Raw genomic sequence first — 19,351 nt, 5'->3', positions numbered from 1 at the left:
GAGGCCAGCCTGGTCTACAGAGCGAGATCCAGGAAAGGCACCAAAACTACACAGAGAAACCCTGTCTCAAAAAAACAAAAAAAAACAAAACAAAAAAAAAAAAGAAAGAAAGAAAGAAAAAAAGAAAAAGAAAATAGGTATAGACAGTCATAAGAAAAATAAGTTTAAATCATTTAAATATAGTTTAAAAATAAGTCTTTAAAGGAAAGAGTAATATAAAAAGAATAAGTCACATAAAGATGGGAAATACACAGGGAGTTCTGTATGGTGTTTTGTTGACTTAATTTTTTGAATGCTGATGAGTGAACAACAGCTGCTGAGAGACATGGGATTCTAAAAGGGACTGCTGAATTAAACCAGCCTAGATACTTGAGGGATGTCTTAACTTTAAAATGGAAGTCAGAAAATGTACTGCATTGGGGGAAAGATTATGCTTTTGTTTCCACAGGAAATGAAAGCCCGTGGATTCCTTCAAAAATCAATAGAGACCAGATTTGATTGGGGGAGACCCCCTGAAAATCTTGGCTACAGACATAAAGAATAAACCTAGAAAAACTACAAGACAGGTGACACATGCTGATCCCTTGACATGGAAAGAGTTCTGAGAGTGGGTGAGACATAAATCTTGTTGGCTACAGAGTCCTCATCACTGATCATTACATGGCATCCTTTCATATGGCATGGATAGAGTTTGGGTTATACAAAACTTATAAAACAAACTTATAAAGTTGACAGATGTCTTTTATCTGCTCAAATATAAAACAAAAAAATCATCTTTTGGGGTTGGGAATTTAGCTCAGTGGTAGAGCACTTGCCTAGCAAGCACAAGGCCCTGGGTTCAGTCCTCAGTTCCAGAAAAAAGAAAAAAAAATCATCTATTCGCTTGTCTACAACACACAGTCCATCCTTGTGTTAATACAGATATGTATGTTACCTTTGAAAGTTTGTGTGTGTTCAAAGCAAGGGGACCAGACACCAATGAAAATGAGTGGCCCAGGTGATGCAGCCTCTCACAGTGCCTCTGTTGCAGTTTCCTCAGAGTTCTGTATTCAGAACAACTTAAAGGCTGCTGGCTGAGATGTGCAGCCTCACAGACTCTTCCAGCCAGGACTTCGGATATACCTACACTTTCCCACTACACAGAGACTGCACAACAAATGGTATGGCTAGTTTTCTTAGGACTTGACTATTATCTTAATTTTCTCAGGGTCCCCTGGGGATGCCATCACCCCCAGATAACATGAAGCAGTCTAGAGAATACAACACCCACATTCCCAAGAGGTGGGGTGGGTGGTTTTTGGTCATTCGGTGGGTTATGGATGTTGGTCATCATTTAGTGGGGATATAGGAATATAGGATAAAAACACAGCTATTCATCTCAAATATTTTACATTGGTATGGATTTTTGTATACTGATACAAATTTAAGGTTATTTTTGTTATATATATGTTTCTTCTCTTAAGATATTGTACCTATGCAGCTTATTTAAAAATGTAATATAAAGTTCTAGTCCTTGAAAGCTATTATTACAAACTGTTTAGGATAATTAAGAAATGCAAGTTAGCAGTTAGTCATCTATAACAATCACATTTGTAGTCATAGTAGGTATGTTTTCAAAGTCAAACAGATATATTTTAGATAGATAGATGATTTTCAAACATTTCAGAGACCTACAGAATATGGCATTTAAGATGTTTTAATAACATAAGGCTTTTCATGACAGTAAGACATGTCCGCTCCTGGCAGCACCAATTTACTTCATAAGAAGATGATGGGCATCGAAGAGCGTCCGTATGGAGTTTGCTTTCATTGTGACAAAGCTACCATTTGGGCAAGAACCTGCCCTTGTCCCGACTGCTGACAGTGTATTGTACAAACTGGACGAGCAGGACACAGGAAAAAGACTGCCAAACTTGGCCAAGACAGTGTGGGACAGTCCTTCAAAATTCCTGCTTCACAGAAAAGTATGTCAGAGAGTCTAGGCCTGTAGGTCAAAGATGGACGCCCCAATGTTGCAGAGGAAACTTGGGCGACTGTCCAGGCAGCCAGATGTCTCTGTCATTTCTATAGTGTTGAAATTTGCTTGTTCTGTACTTCCTGTTTACTCAGATAATATTATCTCCTTCTCTGGTCTCTGATGGAGTGGAAAACAAGATAGTTATAGTTTCCCTTGTTACCAAATTCAGAAAAGAAACTCACATAAGAGATGTGAAGTTTAGGGGTTGAGAAACATGAAAGTTAAATTGTCTATCTAAGAAAATGTTTTGAGGTCTAAAAAGATGGTTTTGAGTTAGTGATACAGGTTAGGATAGAAAGTAGATTAGGTACACAACTTTGGACTCACCAAGGAGTATTTTCTCTGAATTTGCCAAATATAAATGGACTGGATACTGTAAATGTAATTCTTACTTGGTAATGGTTCTTATTGTATATAGTCTTATTATGTTAAAACTAAAACCTTTCTTTTTATTTAGACCAAAAAGAGGGAAATGTTATTAAATACTTGTTTAACTATGTAAAGATGTGTTGCATTTGTTTATGTTGCAGAATATTTGTTTAACTATGTAAAGATGTGTTGCATTTGTTTAACTACCTTGCTTGCCTACGGCACCTGATTGGTCTAATAAAAAGCTGAACAGGAAATAGTGAGGGAGGGGGTATAGGTGGGACTTCTGGGCAGGAAGAGTAAGTAGGAGGATGAATTTAGGCTCCAGGGAAGAAAGAAAAAGAGATGCCAGAGAGATGCCAGGGGCCAGACAGACAGACAGACATGGAAGAATCAGGAAAGTAGGACATACAGAATGAAAGAAGGGTAAAAGCCCTGAGGCAAAACAGAGATGAATAGAAGCGGGTTAAATTAACTTAAAAGAGCTGGTGGGACAAGCCTAAGCTCAGGATGAGCATTCATAATCAATAGTCAGTCTCTGTCTTTATTTGGGAGCTGGTTGGCTGCCCAAAGAAAATTCCAACTACAGGTGAGACTTCTGAAGTTAAACTTGGGTGGGATGGAAGCTTGGCGGAGTGAAAGGCATGCATACATGACCTAGGCTTGGCAAACCTGGATTTTTTAAGCCCAAATTACCATTTACTTGTCTTTGGCTTTGTTTTATTTTTATTTATTTAGTGAGTTTTGTTTTTTGTTTTGTTTTGTTTGTTTGTTTTGAGACAGAGTTTCTCTGTGTAACAGCTCTGGCTGTCTTAGAACTCGCTTTGTGGACCAGGTTGGCCTCGAACTCAGAGGTCCACTTGCCTCTGCCTGCTGGGATTAAAGATGCCTTTAATTCCACCACCTGCTTCATCTTCTTTATTATTGCTTGTCACAAAAGTTTTCAAACTTTTTGGAGCATGGCATTCTTTTTGCTTTTTTATTTAGTTTGGTGACACAGTCTAGACTTGAGTTCTCAGTTTTCCTGTCTGTGCCCTGGAGTGCTGAGATCAACTGCATGAGCCCCCAGCTGGATGCACCCACAGGGTCACTGCTGAGATCACCTGCATGAACCCACAGCTGGATGCGCCCACAGGATCACTGCTTCAAACAAAAGTATATGTGACCAGAGTTTGAGTCTTAAATTTTACCTCCTCACCATTCCCCATTTTCTTTTCCTTTTTTTTTTCTTTTTTAAAATTTTTATTTCATTTGCCTTTTTAAGATAGATTTTTCTCTGTGTAGCCCTGGCTGTCCTGGAACTCACTCTGTAGACCAGGCTGGCCTCGAACTCAGAAATCGGTCTGCCTGCCTCTGCCTCCTGAGTGCTGGATTAAAGACTTGCACCTCCACTGCCTGGCTTGCTATCCCCTTTCAACCTCAGAAGTCCCTAAGTCTTTCACCCTGCTAGGACCCAAAAGAGAACAGTGTGAAACCACCAGACAGACAGTTCCTAAGCCTCTCGTCCCTTACAGCTTTGCGGTTCTCTGTCAGAACTTCAACAGGTCAGTTACAGCAGTCACAAGAACCTGACCAATGATCCTGGATTGTCTTGCACCCGTTAGACAACTTGTCAGAAGGAATCTCACCTCTCGTCTCTGCTGCAAGAACGTGCTGACCACAGAGTGCGTACCTGGTAGGTAGTGAGAGACTGAGACAGCATGTTGCAGCGGCTGGCTCCGAGCAAATCCACTTTCTGACAGACATCCATCTTCAACTTGTCAAAAGAACCTTTGCTATTTCTCACTTGGATCTGTACCTGCAACCACACACACACACACAAAAGTCCATTATTAGCAATACCAAAGATGGAAATTGAATGGGTCTGAAATAAATTCCTCTAGACGTGGAGTTTTAATAATTCCTTTCTCTGTGTCATTATCATCCCATGATTAATGAGGGGGAGTTTAGCTAGTCTTGATTATGGTAGGAGATTCTTTCTGATATATGTGTGTGGGGAGAGTGCATGTGTGCGCGTGCGTGCATGTGTGTGTGTGCGCGCGTGCGTGCGTGTGTGTGTGTGTGTGTGTGTGTGTGTGCGTGTGCGTGTGCGTGTGCGTGTGTGTGTGTGTGTGTGTGTGTGTGTGCGCGCGCGCGTGCGTGTAGATCAGAGAACACGTGCCCTTAACCTCATAGCCATCTCACTGCCACTCCAGTAGCTGACTGTAAGGTGAGAAAATCTGAGTTGAAAGATGAAAATTATATAGTTAAGAAGAAAAAAAGCCCCCCCCCCAAAAAAAGGGCGCACACCTTTAATCCCAAGCACTTGGGAGGCAGAGCCAGGTGGAACTCTGTGAGTTCGAGGCCAGCCTGATCTACAGAATGAGATCCAGGATAGGCTCCAAAACTACACAGAGAAACCCTGTCTCGAAAAAAACAAAAAAGAAAAAGAGAAAAAAGTGCCCCAGATGAAAGTAAATATCCCAAGTGTTTAGGATGTGGACAGTATATAGTAAGAATAGAAGCAAAAAATGGAAGGGCCGAGGGGGTGGCGCAGTGGGCAAAGCCTGGTGACCTGAGTTTGATCCTGGGGACCCACAAAGCAGGAGAGAACCAACCCCAGCAGTGGTTCTCTCTGGTCACATGTACGCTGTGGCTTGTGCTCACACACACAGAATAAATAAGGGTCATAACAATTTTAAAGATGAGCATATTCTAGTGGTATATATACACATCTCACAAACAATAACTAAAATGTAATAAATTTAGAAGGATAAGTAGAAGACATAGTCAATGTTGGGAAGCATTAATATTTCTAAATCATTGAGGTATTTATATATACATTATTCCTTAATAAATGTCACTGGATAATATAAATCAACTACTATTCACCAGCTGTCTACTGTATGAAGCACTTCTGGGAACTGCGATCCTGTGGCAAACAAATGCTCATCTCACCACTGTCAGATAGGGGTGACAGGAGGAAAGGTAACTCAGTCCAGGGGGGACTCTCAACGTGGAAGTGTACTCAATAAGTGACGAGAACAGAACCCGAGTGACTGCTAAATGGTCAGGAAGGTTCTTGGCAAGCTGGGGTGATGCTTGAACTGGACAGGAAGGTGATGCACAGCAACACCAAGACTCTTGGGGTGAGCAGTCTAGGGCAGGGAAAAGGTCCCAGAGGAAGGGGCAGGTAGAGCAGAGCCTGGGGGTGGGGGTGGTGCACAAGAAACAAGTATGAGAGGGCTGTGTGGGGAGAAGGGACCAGACCACTGCAGGATTTCTGAAAGAGATCAGACAGGAATCTGCATTTTTGTCATTTTTTTTTTGAAGTGAAATTCATGTACATGTGACCATGTTGAAAATAGAGAATCCGGTGACATCAGTGCTTTCACGGTGCTGTCCGACCCCCTTGTGGCCTAAAGGTCACTGTCAAGGTTATAATGGGGTAGGACAAGAGGCCGCTCTGGCTGCAGGACGAGTCTTGGCCTGTCTCTACAGGACTGCCCAGAGTCATCAACGGGGCATGCTCGCTAGGGTTGTGTCATCTTGACACAGCCAGAGCCATTCTGGAAGAGGGAGCCCGACTGAGAACACACCCCACCACCACCACGCCACCATTGTTTCTTAGAACAATCATTTCACATGATTTTTACTTCAGCAATAATACATTTTCCCACTAGTAATAGACAATTTTCTATCTGTACATAAATTCTAAAAATCTAGGTAAAACCTAAAATGTGATTAGAGCTTTTGTGAAAGGGATTTTTAAAAAAGTGGCCATGAGATGCCATGTAAAGAGTACATTTGCCAAAATATCCAAGCAACCAAGAATTGATATTAAAACATATTTTTCAAAAAAAAAAAAAACAGTCTCGAACTGGGTGTGGTGGTGTACATCTGTGACCCTGGCTCTCAGGAAGCCAGGCAGGTGTGCATTCCTGCCAGACTGGGCTGCACAGTCCTGGATCTCACTCTGTAGACCAGGCTGGTGCTGAGGGATGTTCTGTATGTCCTGTGGGAGCCCGTTCTCGGGTTCCTCGTGGCTTTACCCAGCAGGTCCGCATAGAGGATGATTAGGACCACGGGCCTGAGTGCAGGTGTCTGAGATGGTCTGCACTTGGCTGTGCTGGGGGATGGTCTGTATGTCAAGTTGCTCTGATTGGTCAATAAATAAAACACTGATTGGCCCGTGGCTAGGCAGGAAGTATAGGCAGGACTAACAGAGAGGAGAAAAGAAAGAACAGGAAGGCAGAAGAAGTCACTGCCAGCTGCCACCCTGACAAGCAGCATGTGAAGATACCGGTAAGCCACGAGCCACGTGGCAGGGTATAGATTTGTAGAAATGGATTAATTTAAGCTATAAGAACAGTTAGCAAGAAGCCTGCCACGGCCATACAGTTTGTAAGCAATATAAGTCTCTGTGTTTACTTGGTTGGGTCTGAGCAGCTGTGGGACTGGCGGGTGACAAAGATTTGTCCTGACTGTGGGCAAGGCAGAAAAACTCTAGCTACAGGCTAGCCTTGAACTCACAAAGATCTGCCTGGCTCTGCCTCCCGAGTGCTGGGATTAAAAGTGTGTGCCACTACTGCCTGGCTTTTTTTTTCTTCTTAACTATATAATTTTCATCTTTCATCTCAGATTTTATAATAAAAGACTGATATTTTATTAGCACTGTTAAATTATTCTGTATTAGTTCTCTATGTTAGTGTCAAGAAAAGGAAGGGCTGGAGAGGTGGCTCAGCGGTTAAGAGCACTGGCTGCTCTCCTCTTCCAGAGCCCCGAGTTCAATTCCCGACAACCACATGGCAGCTCACAACCACCTATGATGGAGCCAGTGCCCTCTTCCAGCGTGCAGACGTACACTCAGACAAAGCACCCACATACATCAAAGACATAAACCGACCGAAAGAAAAGGAAGGCATACATTTTCTTACCTTTTTAAACTTTTCCATTTGTTTGAAGGTGTCTGGGTCAAGCTCCTGGGATGCATCCTTCATCCATAGCAGGGCTCCTCTATACTCTGTGCGAGCCCGCTCCATACGATTAATGGTCATCAAGGTGTCAGAAACGGCCCTCTGACTGAACGTCGCTACTTCTTGCTTAAGACGAGACAGGGGAGTGCACAAGGCCAGTCTAATAGCAGAGAGGTGAAGATCAGAGGAAGGCACGTCCATAAACAAAATTCTAGACACACTGCAACCCGAGTGTACCATGTAGCTGGGTCACAGACATGCCGAGGAGATTCAGAGAGCAGACCGAGTTACTCGGAGAGCTGTTTCTCCAGGTCCACCCCTTCTAACTTTAGGAAACATAACTCAGTAGCACTGCGGATGCTGATCCAGATAAATAACCCAGCAGCAGGCACTTCTACCACCCAGAAGAGAGTTTCTGAGACAACAAAGGACCTGAGTGGGTAAGTCACAATCTATTCAGAGTGCTCAGCTGGCAAGTGTTAGGGAGAAGCCGGGTTTAAAGATTAGCTAAAAATGCTAGAACTACGGAGGACACAGTAGCTCTGGACAGCTGAGTGGGGATGGGAACACTGGTGTTTCAGGAGCACAGACCAACCCCAGCTGCTCTATGGCTGCTATTGATACAGTGGCACTAGAGCATCCGGGACCCACGGGCTCAGTTCCTTTAAGGAGGAGTTCTGCACTAATGTGGCACTACAGAATAAAACCACCTGGGCCAGAGGGCACACTACAGACCTGATGAGGTCAGCTTTCTCGTTTCTGCTATACAAGGATGTGAGCTATGTTTAGAGGGTATATACATGCTATATATACATACTATACATACATGTGATAGTCTTTGTAACACATGTCATTATGCTAAACACTGTGAAATAGTAAGTGAAAAGTACGTAGTTAAGAAAGAAAAAAAACATCGGCTGGAGAGATGGCTCAGAGGTTAAGAGCACTGACTGTTCTTCCAGAGGTACTGAGTTCAATTCCCAGCAACCACATGGTGGCTAATAACCACCTGTAATGAGATCTGGCACCTTCTTCTGGCCTGTAGCCATACATGCAGGCAGAACACTGTATACATAATAAATTTAAAAAAAAGAAGAAAAGAGAAAAAAATCAGGCTGGGTTTGGTGGCACAGACCTTTAATCCCAGCACACAGGGAGGCAGAAGCAGGTGAATAGTTCTGAGTTCAGGGCTAGTCTGGGATACATAATGACTTTTCTAAAATAAATAAATAAATAAATTTAAAAAGAAAAGTTTCAATTTAATCACAGATAGTATATGTCACAAAAAGTGAATGACTGGAGGACGGTGTAGTTCAAGGGTCATGCCTCCTCTAGGATGCATGAGGCCTGGGGTTGGCCATCAGCACCATAGAAAACAGGGAAATGGAAAACATAGGAACATGTATAAATATTAGCCATTCTGTGACTCTATTATAGTAAACCATTTGAGAAATAGAGTGTAGCACTGAGTGCTATTTTTAGGGATTAGGCAATCAAGAACATTAATTTTTAAGTAATTCTCTTGAATGCAAATGAATAATTAAAAGCCAGGCATAAAATATATATCCCCAAACACATTTCTCTTGAATGCCTTATTAGAATGGTCAGTGACCTTTCTTTGAGAACTATGCGAACTTGGCCCACACGTCAGGAGCATGATGTGACTACAGAGAGGAGGAGGAAGAGGAAAAGCTGTGGTGAACCTTTGCTTGGCTGAGGAACAGAGTGCCTTGCCGGCGGCATCCATCATTTTGCCAGCTTGAGTGGCGTCCCGTTCTGCTTGGAGCTTTAAAAAGAGCCCTAGTTCGTTTTCTTCCTCTGATATAACTAGAGAGAAAATTACAGTTGAGTTAATTGTTTCATTTCATCATTTTCTCGAAACATAGAATAGGCAGGAGACGCCACAGGGAAAGGTGCTCTCCCCCAAGCCTGACGACCTGAGTTCAATCCTTGGGCCCCGCTTGGAAGGAGAGGCCTGACCCTACAGGTTGCCCTCTGACCTCCACACATGTGCAATGGCACTTAGGAGTGTGTGCGCACACACGCGCGTGCACACACACACACACACACACACACCCGACACACTGAGATTCTCACAATAACACTGCACTAGAATTGCAAGCGGAAGAACATTTTTAACACGTGAGCCTGTGCCTGCTTGTTTGTGGAGAAGCTAACTTTGCCAGGCTCGTTTGCAAAGCTCTCCGGTGATTTAGATGCTGACTCACCAGACCTTCCTTCTGGAAAACTGATAACAAACAAATCCACAAATGAGTCATTTTCTAAGGTGCAGACACACGCTGCAGGATAACTGCTCCTCACCCCCACCCCCACCCCACCCTGGGAGCTGAGGACAGAACCCAGGGCCTTGTGCTTGCTAGGCAAGAGCTCTAATCCCCAACCCAATTGCTTTTTTTTTTTTTAATTTATTTATTTATTATATATACAGTGTTCTGTCTGAACGCCAGGAGAGGGCAACCAGATCACATTACAGATGGTTGTGAGCCACCATGTGGTTGCTGGGAATTGAACTCAGGACCTCTGGAAGAGCAGCCAGGGTTCTTAACCTCTGAGCCACCTCTCCAGTCCCCAATTGCTTTTTTTTAATACAAAGCATTTGTTTCTTCTTTATAATTGTTGAATTACCCTTGACGTCCACTCTGGTTTCCAGTGCTCCCTATCCCAGACCCGCAGACATCTACAGTCCTGCTGCAGAAACCGTAAAACCGGTCACCTGGTGTACTGCCACCCAGTGTGGACCATGAAGAGATGGTCCAGTGTGTGCTGCCAGATGTGAGAAGGAACAGAGGGGAAACAGAGACTCTGGCTAATTTGACGACTATCAGACCTGTCACAGCTAATTAAAAACAGCAGGGCTTGGCGAAGCCTGGGTGCAGCTCAGAACTTGCTGTGCTCTGCACATGTGAGGTCCATGTACGCACAGGAGTAAGCTTAGGTTTTGTGTGTATTTTGGGGGGGGGGTTGTTTTCGAGACAGTTTCTCTGTAGACCAGCTGGCCTCAAACTCACCGAGATCCACCTGCCTCCGCCTCCTGAGTGCTGGGATTAAGGGTGTGTGCCACCACCCGGCTCTGAGACAGGGTCTTAGTATGTATAGGATAGCCTTGAGTCTCTATGTGACCCAGGCTGGCCTCCAGGTCATGATCCTCCTGCCTCAGTCTCCCAAGCACTGAGATTACGCATATACAGCATCACCCCTGGCTAGCATGCATGTTATTTCTATTTAGTTACTCTAGGAATTCTTTTTTTTTTTTTTTTTTGAGACAGGGTCTCCCTACAGAGCCCTGGCTATCCTGAAACTCACAGGGATCCACCTGCCTCTGCCTCCTATGTGCTAGAATTAAGGTTGTGCTCCACTACACCCAGCCTGGAACTCACTCTTATTACACTTTACAAAAGTGTCAGAGTAGATGAGCCACAGAGAAAATATTGCTCCTTTATCACAGAGTGCTTCAGATACACCCATCTAGTTCCTACCTGCAAACTTCTAAACCACCCTCAAATGGATGAGGAGGAAAAGTCCCTGAGTGCCGAGTTAAAGGGAACACGAAGTGATAACAAATGCCATGCCTTCTTTCACCTCAGCCACAGAGGAAAAGCTGAGGTTGAAAACTGGAAGTTCCCCGTGCTCAGGATTTAGAGAGAGTGCATCTTCTGAAGTGAAATTCTGCATTTCCCTGGGTCCTCCATCCAGTAGGAGCCGTGACTAACGGTTGACATCACAGGAACCAAAAACGTACACAACATTTCTGTAAAGGGAATCAAGGGACAGCTGGACAGACTTCCCACTGCTGGTGTGGGCAATATGGAACCAGCCACAGTTAAGAAATGCAAACCAGAGCTGAGAGCAAAGGTCCGTCCAGCAGTAGTAATTTGACAAGGAAAGTTGTACGGGAGAAAAAGACGGGCATGCCTTTAGTGTGACGATAACGCGGGGGTCGTGGTAACCAATCAAGAGGAGATGAAAGGTCATCACAGGTCAGGAGCAACTGAGTGTACCCCAGAATGGTCTCTGGTGCAGTGAATGAAGATGGCCCCATAGACCCACAGCAAGTGGCATTATTGGAGGGAATGTGTCACTGGGGGTGGGCTTTGAGGTCTCAGAAGCTCATGCCAGGCCTAGTGGCTCACTGTCTCTTCCTGCTGCCTGTGGATCTAGATGCAGAACTCTCAGCTACCTCTCCAGCACCATGTCTGCCTGCATGTTGTCATGCTTCCCGCCATGATGATAATGGACTGAACCTCTGAACTGTAAGCCAGCCCCAATTGAATGTTTTCCTTATAAGAGTTGCCATGGTCATGGTGTCTGTTCACTGCAATCAAACTCTAAGACAGCTTCCAATGCGGGCAGCACAGCATGAGTGTCCAAGTCTATTTGGAAAATATAACGCCCACTTAAAAAGTAAAAACAATCCCAGCACTTGAGAGGCAGAGGCAGGCGGATCTCTGAGTTCAAGGCCAGCCTGGTCTACAGAGTGAGTTCCAGGACAGCCAGGGCTACACAGAGAAACCTTGTCAAGAGAAAGGAAGAAAAAAAAAAACCCAAAAACTCAAAGGGCAGCCACAGAGTCCAGCCCTCTTCCCTCTGCTCCTCTCCCTGTGTCCACGAGGTGACACCAGAGAGCATGAGGACGCAATGAGGGGGTGACTGCTCAACCTGTGACCATCTTCAATAAAACCGTGCACTGCATTCTGACCCCCTAGAGACCCGCCCGGCGTGCTGACATAAAGTCCCCTTGAAAAAAGAACACTGCCCCTCCCCCTCTCCATCCCCACGAGGTGTGCACCCTCGACCCCTTCCCCCCCCTTTTCTGCCTCCCTCTTATCTTTCTCTTCACCTCTGTATTAATAAACTTATTTCCATGTGGATGCAGTGCCCGGGTGTGAGTGACTCTGTTTCCCCTCCCTCACAGGACACCCTGGCCCAGCCAGCCGGGGCACCTCCCACGTGCAATGTCACAACATTGGTGCCGTTCTGGGACTCGGCAGGCTCTCTTTCTGCTTCCTCCTGCTTGCCAGCAGTCGGAGGACCCCTGGGACCCTGTACCGCCCACCATTTTCCGACTGGAGGACCCCGGGACTCTTCACCCTATTGGTGAGATTCTTCGTGCCCTTCCGCGCATTTCCCACAACTGAGGAGTCACTTGTCTCTTTTTATAAAATTAAAATTCATATAAACTTCACAGGATTGGGTCCACTTCACAGAGGCCAACCGAGCTCCAGATAAATGAGTTTCCTCACATGCCTGTTCCTGAGGATGGTATTTCTCTCTCTCCTGGTCTCCCTTTCCCAATCACTAAGACCATTGGCCAAGAGGCTCCAAATAAATTCATAAATTTTAACTCTTGTCTCTAGTCTGTGTCTGTTTCAGGGGGCTTCCATCTGGCCAACTGACACATCCAGGCATCTGCTACTGACTTCAACCTGTGAGACATGGACCTGCTGAAGGCTGATGTGGACCAGTCCAGCCAAATGTAATTATTTCCTGTCTCTACAGCTAGGTCAGATGCCCATATACTTCTGATAAATACTCCATTACCTGGGTTCCTTCCTTACCTTTGAATAGCCAGAGTCCTGAACACCTGTGCCCCATTTCAGCTTGACGCAGTTATGGAGGAGAATGCATAGTCCTGTGTCCCCTATCCCAAGACAGGCTAGAAGGTGGGGTTAAAGGTAGAACCCCTGGCCTAGGGGACCAAATGGCTACCTAATTCCCATTGATATTTACTAACTAAAATGGTTCTGCAATAGGGTAAGACACTTGACCTCCTTTATGCAGAACCAAAGAGGTATTATATGACCTTAAATAATTATTTCTATATAAGTCATTCCCAATTATGGTCTGGCTGTACTCAAGGATCAGAACGGCAGCTACAGGGCCTTAAAATGGTAATAGATTCAGACATCACTGCCAACAGCTTAAAAAAAAAAATCTCTCCTTACTCCAGGTCTCTTCAGGCTTAAGAATGTAAGCCTCCTTGTCCTAGCCAACTTCATTAACTGGAAAACCTGAATATTCAGATTTAATTTATATACATGCTCTCAAAGTTAATTTAAATACATCTAACAGATGTTGTTCCCCCAGTCCTCAAACACTTTAGAGATCTGAGAATATGGCATGACTGTGAATAAGAAGAACAACAGGGTTGGTTTTCCTCTCTGCCAAGACAGGTAGGATGGCCTCCCCAGATTTCTACTTCACAGAAAAAAAAAATCTGTCAGATCTTCTGGGCCTATCAGCTGAACAACTGCTGCCTTTGGGGCTTCTGTCCCCCAATAACCATGGAGAGACTTGGGATCGCTGCCTCGGTAGCTGGAAAGCTGTCTCACTTCTTAAATTTATCCTCCTCAGATCTGACAATTTTTGATGACTAGGGTACCAGTTTAACAGCCCCAATCCCAAGACAATAAGCACCTTGAGAGCTCAATAATAAGTTTCTTGTTAAAAATACAGACAGGTATGCCTCATTCACAGACTTCATGGTACAGGATAGACTGGTTTCAGATATAACTTCAAAGTTTTAATATTGATAAATGCAGTTTTGATAAACTGATACAGCACTGACTGCAAAGAGTTCTTAAGAGTCCTTAAATTTCTGGTTTTTTGTTGTTGTTTTTGTGGCTATGATAGAAATCCATTCCAGCTGTCTTACAGATACCTACAGGTTCCTGGGTAAAGTTCTGCTACTGTATCAAGAGATCTGGTCTGATGAAAACTGACATCTCCAGAGCCCATTTCTGACCCCACCCATTTTTCTGAGCATATTTCACTTATTCACTGTTCCCACCTGACCTCCAGAGAAACAGCAGATGCTATGGCTTCTATACCCCTGATTTGGCATGCCATTTCCCCCCAGGCTCCTGGAACATCATTGCTGCAACCTGCCTTCTTGGCTCCCTCAAGGAACAGAAGTCTGAGATCTCCTGTGGCCATGCGTGACTCCCGGCTTCCCCCTCCCCACTTTGCCCCTTGTCAGCAGGAAACAGTCTTGAGAATTCAACACCCTTGTTCCCTTACTTGCTATCCATAACTCACTTATTATAATAATTAAAATGGAGGAATGTTGGTATTCTGACCCTCCCCCTTGAAGACCTGCCCCTTGAAGACCCACCCAGAATCCTGATGTGATGTAAAGTCCTCTTTGGAAAAGAAAACTGCCCTCCCCTAGTCTGTCTCTCTCCATTCCCACGAGGTGTGCACTGCTGTGGATATCGCTCTGTATAAATAAAATGCTGATTGGCCAGTAGCCAGGCAGGAAGTATAGGTGGGACAAGCAGAGAGGAGAATTCTGGGAACAGGAAGGCTGAGTCAGGAGATGCTGCCAGCCGCCGCCATGAGAACCAACCTGTAAGATACTGGTAAGCCATGAGCTATGTGGCAAGGTATAGATTTCTAGAAATGGGTTAATTTAAGATGTAAGAACTAGACAGCTAGAAGCCTGAGCCATTAGGCCAAACAGTTTAAATAATATAAGCGTCTGTGTGTTTATTTTATAAGTGGGCTGTGGGACTGCTGGGACTTGGCTGGATCTGGAGAAAAACTCTGCAGCTACACTGTACCCTCGACCTCTCTCCTCCCTGCTCACACTCTCTCTTTCTGTCTCCCTCTTTTCCTATCTTTCTCTTCATCTCTCTATTATAACAAACTTATTTCCATGTGGATGCAGTGCCCGGGGTGTGAGTGACTGTCCATGCGCCACTGCCCGCCACTGCATCTGCTGGGCATGCTTTCCCTCACAGGTGGGATACCCTGGCCCGGCCAGCCGGGGCACCTCCCACGTGCAGTATCATAACAGGGTGGCTCTGGGGATGAAGCCCTGGTAAAGCGCTGCTGACTGTCATAGTCACAAACTTTGAATTCCCTTTGGCTGTCTTCTAAATATCGACTTACAAGTGTTTCCATTGTTCTGAAAACACCTCTGTCCAATCTATACATCCAGCCTCAGGACAGAGGAAAGAGTGTTCATGCTTCTAACCCAGAATCATTTTTGGGGGTTCCCCAACTTTTACGATGACTCTAAGGCTTAAGTCTACTGCTTTTCCTACAGTGTGGATTCCAGTATAGGTTATAAACAGTGGAAATGCTAATATGTCTAAAACTTTTACCTCTTTTTATAAACTTAAAAAATCCTTGTAAGCTTCAGGGGGTCATGAGACTTGGATCCACCTCACACAGGTGAAATGGACTCCAGATAAGTACTCCTGTCAATCAACAGCCTACATTTTCCCTCTACCACCCACCCCTCAGGATGAGATCCCCTCCCTTATCTTGGGACTTCTCCCTTCCCCCAACTACTGGGACCACAGGCCTGGAAGTTTCAAGTGCACCCAATCTACCAATTTTCCTCACTCCCTAACTTTACCTTCTGGACCTAGTCTCTATCTGTCCCAGCAGATTTCCAGTCAACTGAAGACTGCTAAGTGCTCCAAAATGGCCTGCAATGTGCCAGCCTTGGCTGTTCCTGCAGAACCTGCATCACAGACTGCACCAATGCAGCCTGCATTCCACTAGCTCCAGGTGGTCCCACAGAACCTGAGCATCAAGCAAAAACAGACAGACAGACAGACAGACAGATGTCCCCAGCCTGCACTCTCCTCTCCCTGCCTATGACCACCATTCCGGTCTTCCTGGACCTGACAGTGACACCCTATTTCAGCTTAGTAGTGGTTACAGAAGAGACTGTGTTGTCCCATCATCATCCAGGACCAAGAGGCTGGAATGGTAGGTCTCACGAAACCCAGGACAAACCGCTAAGTGAGGTGCCTGTTAACATGTCAGAGCAGACACTGGCCAAGCATCCCAGCATCGCTCGGTATCTGTGGCTCCTCCCCGCACTTTTCACACCACCCCTACCCTAGACCTCTGCAGCCAGGGTCTGAGCTCCAATTCCTTCCCTGAGGTTCCTTTCCTATATAACTTAGCAGTTTTGGCTCCATGGTCCCTCGGTCCCTCTCTTGGCTATGTTCCTGGACCTCTCTTCTTCATCTGCCCTCTCCTCTTGCCCCTTCTACCCCCCACCCCCATGGCCTGCTTCAGTCTGCTGACCCGTTCAGCCTGGACTCTCCCAGCTGTCTCTGGCTGTGCTCTCCCTCATATTTATATTACAAATCTTCTCAACCATACCTACGAGTGGTCATGTCATCATTTTCATTCAGGAATAATGTTAATTTAACAGTCTAATTGCTTGAGAGGTCTGAATTTTCTATGGCTCATAGCTTTAATATTAGGGGAAATCTTCCCTTTTGGGTGAACAGGGAACACTTCATTATCAGGTATAAAGTGAGCATAAGTCATTGCTGAGTCTTACCTTTACTGATGCTGAAAGGGCAGGTGATTTCAACCTGTGCTGCTTTCGTGGTGGGACCAGCCTGCCAGCATCAATGGATACTCTGCTCTGACAGGCTCACACCAGGGCAAGTTAGTCCATAAAGATGTTCAGTGATACAGCAAATGCTGAGCTCATACAGCTCGACATTCGGTCTCCATTATACAAAGTTCCTAGAACTGCACTAACCTTCTGTATTTGTCTGATAGTATGATCAGCAGAAGACCTGTTAGTATAAGAGTCTTCAAGATACCACATTTATGGGGCTGGAGAGGTGGCTCAGAGGTTAAGAGCCCTGGCTGCTCTTCCAGAGGTCCTGAGTTCAATTCCCAGCAACCACATGGTGGCTCACAGCCATCCGTAATGAGATCTGGTGCCCTCTTCTGGCCTGTAGACATACATGCAGGCAGAACACTGCATACATAATAAATAAATAAATCTTTTTTAAAAAAAAAAAAAGATACTATGTTTATGTATCACCTCAAAGAAGAAAGCACACCGTGAAATCTGCACATGTGATCTCTTCCTTATTCTGAAATGCCATGAGGATGCTGAAGGATCTAGTGATTTCATGGCAAAACTGAAGACATACAAACTTGCCAATGTTTGCTGACATTTCCACTTCAATGGACTAGAATGGCCCAGTCATCATGGCAGCCTTTTACAGCTTGGTATTTTTGACCCTAAGTAATCTGGCCCTGAGTTTCCTTTTCTTTACCCTTCTTAGTCTTAAGGCAGGAAGTATAGTATAGGCAGGACAAGAGAGGGGAGGATTCAGGGAACAGGAAAGCTGAGTGAGGAGATGTCAGTCTGCTATCCAAGGAGCAGCATGTAACAGGCACACAGGTAAAGCCACAGAACATGCGGCAATATATAGATTAACAGAAATGGGCTGAGTTTAAGTATAAGAGCTAGTCAGTGGTAGGCCTGAGCTAATGGCCAAGCAGTTTTAATTAATATTAGCCTGTGTGTGTTTATTTGGGTCTGAGTGGCTGCAGAACCAGCGGGTGAGAGATTTGTCCTGACCACTGGCAGGCTGGGACACAGGAAAACTCTAGCAACAGGGAGTTTGAACTTGGATATGGGGGTCAAAGGAAAGTCTCATCATAAAGAGAGCCTTTGACTAAAAATCCAAGGAAAGTGAAGGAGCAGAAGATGCAGATATGCTTGTCGGGAAAGAGATCAACACAATCCAATGAAAGGGTTTAGGACATGAGATCAGAGAGGTAGCCACATCCAGTAAGTCACGATAACTGAAGCCGAGAAAGAAACGCAAAGGCTACGTTCCAACGAAGTGGTCAGGGACACAGAAGAGCCCACCCAAGGCAGACTGCTGAGGAAGAGGAAGGGAGCTGAAGAGGAAAGCGGGATGTGCACATGGAAGCAGAACAGAGGGGTGAGCGGAGGGGGAGAAATCAGCTGTGGGGATGAGAACTGGTCACTGGGTTTTCCTTCTGGTGACCGTGACAAGAGATGCATGGAGGAGAGGAAATGATCTACTGAGCAAGTGAAGCAGAAGGGAGGAGCCTGCTGTGGTGGAGAGGCCTGTGATCCTAGCATTCAGGGAGGTGGAGGCAGGAGGATGCCAGGCCAGCCTGGGCTGCAGAGTGAAACTGTCTAAAAACAAAACAAAAGGAATAAAGTCCCTCCCTAGCATACAAACAACCTTATCAAATGTTTCTGCCAGAGAAGAAAGGAGTGAGGTACTGACTGTGAGATCTGCAGGGGTCAGAAGAGGTTCCGAGTGATGGACACACACTTAAGACTCACCCAGAGAGTACACCCTAGAATAGGAAGTGAGTCTGGGTCAAAGGGAAAGATGGACACTGGGCTTTTTGAGACAGGTTCACAGAAATAAATATCATATTTTGCAATAAAAACTCATAAAATAGTTTGATAAACAACTACTTTCCCATTAAATGACTCATTTTCAAAACTGCATACCGGTATTTATTTTAAAGGGGAATTATGGGATAGCTATGATGTCATACCATTGAGTCTTAGCTGATACTTCTCAACTATCTTCAGAAGTTCATTGCATGTCTCCTGGATGGAGTGAAAAACCTGGAAAAAGTAAATTAAAGAACAATAAACAAATGCAACTTTCAGCACTTCAAATCTAGAACACTCACATAAAGTATCTATTGGGTATATTTCATAAATCATGTCCATTTTACTGGGTTGTGATGTACGTCTCTTAAACATAGTAACTGTCTATTTTAGAAATATTATGTCTATTTTTTTTTAACTGGGATGTACTTCAGGCTTACTTTTAGTACTGATATAGAAAGAACATTTAAAATTTCCCTGTGAATACTGGAGAAAAAGGGATAGATGTGTGGAATTCATCTTCAGAAATTGTTTCCCCTTCAGCTCCCAATTCTAAACACTAGGAAGTTACATCCAATAAAAGCACATTAAATCATGCCACAACACCGGAAAAGAGAGCACTTTAGGAACAGCCAATGCTCACTATGGCTTTTTCTAATAGTAGTCAAAGCAAAACAGCCCAATAAGTTTACTATAAAAAATAATGGATTGAGGTTGGGTGGTGGTGGCACACACCTTTAATCCCAGAATTCAGGAGGCAGAGGCAGGCGGATCTCTGTGAGTTTGAGGCCAGCCTGGTCTACAAGGCAAGACCCAGGACAGGCACCACAACTA

The 19,351-nt window shown here is 44.8% G+C and overlaps 1 protein-coding gene across 10 annotated transcripts in view; it reads right to left on the bottom strand.

Moving 5' to 3' along the window:
• The window catches only part of Ica1l (islet cell autoantigen 1 like), a 63,910-nt gene that overhangs the window by 24,191 nt on the left and 20,368 nt on the right, over positions 1–19,351 (bottom strand). For all 10 annotated transcript variants that reach the window (XM_042260296.2, XM_076550335.1, XM_076550333.1 and 7 more), the window contains exons 5-8: positions 18,679–18,751; positions 9,045–9,168; positions 7,303–7,501; positions 4,059–4,184 (exon numbers count right to left, since the gene is read on the bottom strand). In XM_042260296.2, coding sequence (XP_042116230.1) covers positions 4,059–4,184; positions 7,303–7,501; positions 9,045–9,168; positions 18,679–18,751 — 522 coding nt within the window. The remainder of the gene's footprint in view (positions 1–4,058; positions 4,185–7,302; positions 7,502–9,044; positions 9,169–18,678; positions 18,752–19,351) is intronic.

The sequence above is a fragment of the Peromyscus maniculatus genome, chromosome 13, assembly GCF_049852395.1.
Source record: "Peromyscus maniculatus bairdii isolate BWxNUB_F1_BW_parent chromosome 13, HU_Pman_BW_mat_3.1, whole genome shotgun sequence".
Taxonomy (NCBI): Eukaryota; Metazoa; Chordata; class Mammalia; order Rodentia; family Cricetidae; genus Peromyscus; species Peromyscus maniculatus.
This window is presented reverse-complemented; position numbering and strand designations above follow the sequence as displayed.